Raw genomic sequence first — 7491 nt, 5'->3', positions numbered from 1 at the left:
TATAAAAAGTCGTGGATAACAGATTATGCTTCTATCTAAAGCAATTCAACATTAATTGCATTAAATCTAAAGCCTAACAAAGAAGGTCCATTCTTATCCGCATTGGAGAGATCTCAATACTCCTTGCACAATATATATATATATATATATATATGTTTGTATGTTTGGTAATTAACTCATTTGTTAGTTCCAACAACAAATATCCCAAAGCTGATCTGTTTTTCTTTCTCAAAATTACATTTAGGTCCTCTTTCTTAGTGAGAAACTGAATTTATTTGGAGCAAACAAAAACTCAAGCAAGAGTTCAATATAATTAGTTTCGACAGGACAATATATAAATTAAACATAACAGGAGAATAGAAATTTATTAAGCTTTCCCCAAGAAGTTCTCTCTATATGGTGACGTGGTGTACTGTAGTTTGGAATAGGCAAGAACAAGTTATAACAGGAGCACTTGCATTCTCAGAATCATGATGATTTTTCACTTGTTTTCGGAGATGTTAGAGGGAACAAGGTTAGCAACTCTGGCTCAGTGTACCCTGGCCTGGACCGGGGTGATGGATGCAAATAAAATCGCCTCTCTTTGATGGCTTTCTCTTCTTCTTGGCTATTCAAATCAGCAATGCTTGAATCTACCCTCTTTTCCTCTTCCTCAATGGAGAGCTTTGAGAAGATTGTAGAAGGGGTCACAGGGCTTGGGAGTAAACTAGAGTTACCTGTTTTGGTGGGGGAGGCGCTTGGGTTCTGGTCGGATGATGAACCGGGTTTAAATTGGAAAGGGGGTTTAACTATCTCAAGCTTGGGCCTAGAGTATTGCCTTCTCTCATGGAGTTTGGCAGTTGGCCTCTTTGCACCCACAACCTTCATTGTTGCTCCTTCTGGTGTTGCATTACTTTCTGATGGGCCTGTTAAGCGTTGTACGACCTCTCGGAAAGTATTTGAGTCTGTTTGTACAAATGTGGTTAAGGGTTTACAGCCCTGGTTCCCTGGCTTCTCCATGGCTGCTTATTTCATTTGACAGGCTTTCCACCACTCATTCAGGGTCTTATCTGCAAGAGAGATCCATTTGTTAACTGGTTGGTTTTCTCGTTCAGAGAGCATCCTTCTAGATATATAGGAGTCTGACGTCTTAAGGTGATTGCTACGACAACATGGTGCAAATATTTACTATATTATTAATTATAATAATACTAAATCTAATATTTCTTCTGTCTTTTTTTTTTTGGAAGAAATATTTCTTCTGTTTGCTAATGACTTTTGAGTCTTTGACTTGCCTAACCCAGTCCGGCCAAGAGCAGTTATAAAAAGGCTTAAATATTTAAGCTCTTTAACACTAAATAACAGAGGAGGTGACTAGAATTCATTCAACATGTTCAGCGTCACTTGGCATTGTTGTTCCGATGCTAGCGGACCTTATAATTCTAATGTTTCCCATAGCGTCGCGTCTATTTTACAGGCACTGCGGGGAAAACTCCACTGGTGGGTGCAGATCGATGACGGTAGCCATCTTTTTTTTTTACCTAACCTGTGTTTTTTTTTTTAATGATAAAAGTATTTCACTAATCTAAATAGAGAAATACAAAATGAGGGGATTAATGTGAGCTCGACAAAACCTATTACAAAAAATGCAGCACAGAAACTTGAATAAAAAGCAGACATGAGTGAAGTAAAAAGATCTAGTTTGGTCATGTTTTCTCTAACGAGTCTAGAAATGGACTGCTGTAAAAGGAGGTTTTTTATGTATCCCATCAAAGGGTAATGATGCACCGGACTTAACTATTTTGAACCATCCAGTAGAGTTTTTCACCGTCTCATCTTTCATATCTTAGGAAAGAAAAGCAAGAACTAATATTTACTTCTAACAGATACGAGGATAGATGATAGTCCCTTGAAAAAGGAAGCAAACCTGTTGATGTATTTCTTTTATAAACCTGTTATAGGTAAAATCCTAACACCTTTCAAACCGGGAATCCTACGAAGGGAGTAGAACTCCCCTCTTTAAAAATATATTTCCTTCTGATTTTTTGGACGCTCCGAGCAGTCTCTCTCTTTCAGCATTAAGAATCGGTAGATGGATTAATGGGGACCGTGGCACATTCTGAATCTTGGCCGAGGCAAACTTTACACTTCTGCCTGTTTTTTTTTTCTCTATCTATTTATATAATTACTTTTACAAACTTTATACTCACCGATAACTTTCTCTTATCCTAATTGGCCCATTTACCTATTAGAAAAAAAGAAAAAGTACTTGAGCCATATCTACCCAGCTTCACCACATTTGTATGTGCAAAATCCTACAAACTCTGACGCCTTGTTGTCATGATCAAGTGCGAATGGAAAGATAAATAATAGTGAAGATATATGAAACAACAATAAAGAAAGGGAAAAAGAATCTGTAATGCGCCTCTGTTCAATGGCAACTATGATACGAAAGGTGGGAATTAATCTTAACAATTCAACTACCCTGTTGATTTACATCTAACTTAGAAATCATCACACTCGATGGCTTCAAGTTTTGCATGATAGGCCGCTAATGTGCTAGCGACTCGCTGTACGTCCTAATTGAGACGAACAATGAAAACATTAAGTAACTGATAATGATGGGCTCTAGTTCAATTAAAGATTTTCTTTTCAAGTACGAAAAAGATCATAAGAGAGCGGATCTTGAGTTCAAGATGCATCTTGTGCGTTTATAAGTTGTCAATATTAATAAAGATAATAAATTAAAATGTAAGGTTATTCAAGTTTTGTTTGAAAAGAAAGAACAAACTTACCTCTAGAAAAGTACGCATATCTTTAATCATACGCATATATAACTGGAACTAAATGTACAAAGAAGCAGAGAAATAGTGGAAATGTTAGATTCATTTGGCGTTTATCTTGTTAGTTTTTTCCAATGCAACTGTAAATAATCTCTCCATATAAAACCATTCAAGTTTATCTAAAATGAAGGAAAGAGTAGACGAACAAAGTTTCAAACAGTTACCTCAAAGGCGCTCGGTTGATTATGCAGCCATGCTCAAACTTTGCCCTCAAAACCTGTGTTGATTATGTAGCTTTGCCACTAGTCAGAAATTCTTGTGGCGTTCACATGGAAATGAAGCTAAAGAGAAAGAACGATTGGCAAGCAATAAATTGAGACAATAAGTGAGAAGACTTTGAGAAAGAGATGGGAGGTGGGAGGGAGGGAGAGAGAGCGCTAACAGAAGTAAAACGAAGCTAAAGATTTTCTGGCTGACACTAAACTGCCAGTTAAGACAAAAAAAAGCTACCTCAAAAGCCGTTGAAGCCGTTGGCTTTGCCACATAACCTGTTTGTTATAATGGGTAAAGATGTATACCACATTCTTTCTTAACAAGTTAACGACTGCTACGAATGCCCTTGCTTTGTTGAGAATTAAGATTCTGGCAAAAAAACAACATCACTTTTAGGAAAGTGCACAACTACTCAGCCAATACCCCTTTTGGAAAATACTATTATTGACAGCATAGGACTCAGTCTAGCTTACGGTTTGAGTCCTTGTGCTAAAATTGGAAAAATAATGTACAAAAAAACAATTGTGTGTCCCTGCAATTTCTCTTTCTTGTTCTGCCAAGATTTCCTGTGTTTCTGTCAACATTTTCTTACTCCAATACCCCTGGCGCGCAACCCACAGCAGTTCTGTGGGTTGGAAAAAAAAAGGGTAATTGTGGGCTTAGATAAGTTGGGATGGACCCTCGTCCATTTGCATTGGTTTATCTGTATGTAATTATTGTAATTACAAAATCATATATTTTAGAAATTATTTTTATCATTCAAGAAAAACTTTCATGTTGAATTATGCATCTTTAAACTAAAATAATTATAAAATATTACTTTATTACTATTATTATTAATTATTTTTTATATATTTTGCATTTAGCACCATAGTTTTTGGTACCGTACCGTACCGGCCGGTATATTCCGTACCGATCACCAGGCCGGTACAGGTAAGGTACCTGTTTCGTACCGACTGAAATACCGGCCGTACCTGCTTGTATTTCGGCCTGTACTGGCCGGTATTTCGGTATTTCGGCCTTCATATTTTTTTTTTTTCATTTTTTTAAGTTATAATCTTATTTTTTTACCCCAATTCATATTAGACTATTTATAATTTATATATACATATGTATTCATGTATAATTTATTCATATATAGATTATTATTTTGAAATATAATTTATATATATATTTATATATATAATTTATTTATATATCGACTATTCCGAAACGGTACACGAAACGGTACCGGTACCGAAATATTTCGTTCCAGTGCCTTGACCGGTACGCCATCCGGTACGGTATTCAAAACATTGTTTAGCATCCACTACAAAGACGTTGAAAGTAGAGTGAGAGGGAGGAGAGAGAAAATATTAATAAAATACACATATTAGAGAGAGAGTGAGAGGAGAGAGGAGAGAGAAAAAATTAATCAAATAATATTTGTAAAGTGAACAGTACATCTGCAAAGATGTATTAGCACTGTTCATAACTATAGAAATATTTACCTATGCAATTTAGTCAATTTACTGGTATAGTTACACAAATATGTGTTTGCATTTGCATATAGATAAACTAATGCCAATGCTTTGCAAAATCAAATATTTTAGAAATTGACTTTGTCATTCAAGAAAAACTCCCACATTGGATTATATATCTTTGAGTCAAAATAAATAATATTATTAATTTTTTAATATATATATTTTGGAATTAGCACCCACTACAAATTCTATATTTTAACCCGTGCTCAAAAACACCAATTTCATATATGGAAATATTACCAATTTCATATATCAAACTCACCAATTTTATATATACACCAATTTCATCAACAAATATTAACATGTGCTAAAAAATACTTTGTATCATCAACTTAATATAAATTTCAGATATCAAAATTAACTTAATGTAAATTCTACAAAGTTGATTTTGATACAAATTCTTACACTTAATACAAATTCCTCCAAGTTGTCTAGAATACGACTTTTCAGCACTAAAATCATAGTCATTCTATTACATTACATGTTACTATAACTGATACAAGTCAATTCTATAAATTTCCAAAGAGCAAACAACAACCAACAATGAAAATGGAACCAACAACATAATCACTAGCAGCAAGCAGCAACTCCACCAGCAATTCACCCAATCAAAACCACCAGCAACCAACTACCAACAAAATTGATCGCAACCAATAGTACAAAAAATAATACCCAAAACATGTCACTGCACAGTTAAAAACAATTACAAAATCACCCGAAACCAAGCATTCAACTATGTATGAGATATGGCCGTATTCTTTTGTTTCTCAATGATTCCCGTTTGAAGATTATAGAAATACTCTTGATGTACAAAATTCAAGGAATCAATATCCAATTTCATAATTTCCATATCAATTTTCCTATTCTTAAGAGCTATTAATTCAGATATATCTTTCTCAGCCTTAATTTTCATCTCAAGTTTTCTCTTCTTAAAAAGTAGTGACTCAGATCTAGTATTGTCAAACTTCATTATTGTTTCTTTTCGCTCCATCATATAAGTCTTCTTATCATCTTTCATGTGCCTTAATGCCTCGTTAAAGTCGTTAACTTGTCTTTCCTTACCTTTTCTTTGTTTTTTTTTTTCGTTTTCAGCATTCTTGCCCAGAGGTCTCTCACTATTCACAAACACATTTTCCATATCTTCTCCTAATCGTATTGAGTTTAGAGTAATACCTGAATGTGACACATTGTATTTTCTTCTTATGAATTTCATGTGCGTTTGCCATTTCAGTTGGTGGCTCAAAAGATTCCAATAATGTTCCATGTTGAAATTGGTTTTTTGGATCTTTTAGTACAAAAGTTTTTTCTTATCAATCTACAAAATAGTGGAACAATCAGTACCCTCCGTCATTGCAAATACTTAATAATTACAACAATAAAACATTGAAAAAACCATTATTCCTTGTCTAGCTTGGTTGTACTGCTTGGATGCATTCCTTCAATTTGGGCTATGGAATCACAAAATTTATTGAAACATTTTTGAATACTTGACCACCGATTTATTAAAGAGGGTACAAACTGTCCTTGACTGTTAGGTTTTTTTATAGGTGTGAAGTAATTATAAATTTTACTCCATAATTTTGTAGAGGTTTGGATAGCCCCTTGTATGGAGTCTATGCTAATGTTAAGCCAAGTTAAAATGAGGAGAGTATCATCCTTTGCTGCAAATGACACATCCTGCTGAGATTTTTGTTTAAGTGCCATTGTTTTCCGTTGGAGTTGTATCGTTCGGACATCAACGTTTGCACTATCTATAGGGAGATTGTTAATATCACTCTCACCACTTTCTAATAGTGTGGTGAAGAAGAGATCCTCATCAATTAAAATGTTTATCATTCAACAAAATATTGAATGATAAAATGTTGCTAAAACAAGACATTAAACCAGTATTTTAAATTTCGTACCATACTGGCCACTAGTCCGGTACAGAAATTGTACTTGTTTCGTATCGGCTGATATTTCGGCATGTACCGATCGATATTTCAGCCTTTATTTATTTATTTTTTTTCATTTCTTCAAACTACGAGCTCATTTTTTGACCCACAATTCAGACTAGATTATTTATAATTTATATATATATGTATTTATGTATAATTTATTCATATATAGATTATTATTTTGAAATATAATTAATATATATATATATTTATATATAATTTATTCATATATCGACTATCCCGAAATGGTATATGAAACGGTACCGGTATCGAAATATTTTGTTCCAGTACTTTGACTGGTATAACATCCGGTATGGTATTCAAAACATTGTATTAAACAGTACCATTATATTTCTCATAGTCACATTGCTAACTAAAACAGCACATTAAACAATACCATTGTATTAAAAGACAAAGTATTCATCATTCAACAATATCATTGTATTACTCATAGTCACACAGCTAATAAGAACAACAAACAAATTATTGAGAAAACAGCACATTATTACACCCTTTTTTTTTTTCTTTTTTTTCTTTTTTTATATCGATCCAACTTACATTATTATCGATCACATTGTAAGCTGGATCGAACACATTATTACAAAATAGAGGTGGATTTGTTCAAAATGTTAGAATTTTAAATTAAAATATACATTACAGAGAAATTAACTCAGAAAATAATTGAGATTGTTTATGCAAGAAAATACACTGCTCAAACAAAAATAAACTATACGTCAAAACAACGAAAAATGAAAGGATGAAAGGGGAGAAAGGGAACCAGCATTATCATCAACTCATTTTCATGGGAAGAGAACACGAGAAACTGACAATGATAGGTGCCGACATATAAATTATGTAGGAAAACTTCCAAATCTCCTTTCTTTCTTTCGATTATTATTATTATTATTATTATTATTATTATTATTATTATTATTTTTAGAGGTTTTTATATTTTTATGACTTGTAAAACTTCATGTGGGATGCAACATTAGCATA

General features: G+C 33.4%; 1 protein-coding gene across 1 annotated transcript; it reads right to left on the bottom strand.

The window, feature by feature from the left end:
- Nucleotides 1–254: 254 nt before the first annotated feature.
- Nucleotides 255–3193, bottom strand: LOC122299545 (VQ motif-containing protein 31). Its single transcript, XM_043109910.1, has 2 exons — nt 2987–3193; nt 255–1049 (listed from the first exon to the last, which is right to left on the bottom strand). Exon 2 carries the CDS (start codon nt 997–999, stop codon nt 469–471), a length of 531 nt encoding a protein of 176 aa, XP_042965844.1. The 5' UTR covers nt 1000–1049; nt 2987–3193; the 3' UTR covers nt 255–468.
- Between the last annotated feature and the right edge of the window lie 4298 nt (nt 3194–7491).

This window comes from Carya illinoinensis, chromosome 16 (genome assembly GCF_018687715.1).
Source record: "Carya illinoinensis cultivar Pawnee chromosome 16, C.illinoinensisPawnee_v1, whole genome shotgun sequence".
NCBI classification, from domain to species: domain Eukaryota; kingdom Viridiplantae; phylum Streptophyta; class Magnoliopsida; order Fagales; family Juglandaceae; genus Carya; species Carya illinoinensis.
This window is presented reverse-complemented; position numbering and strand designations above follow the sequence as displayed.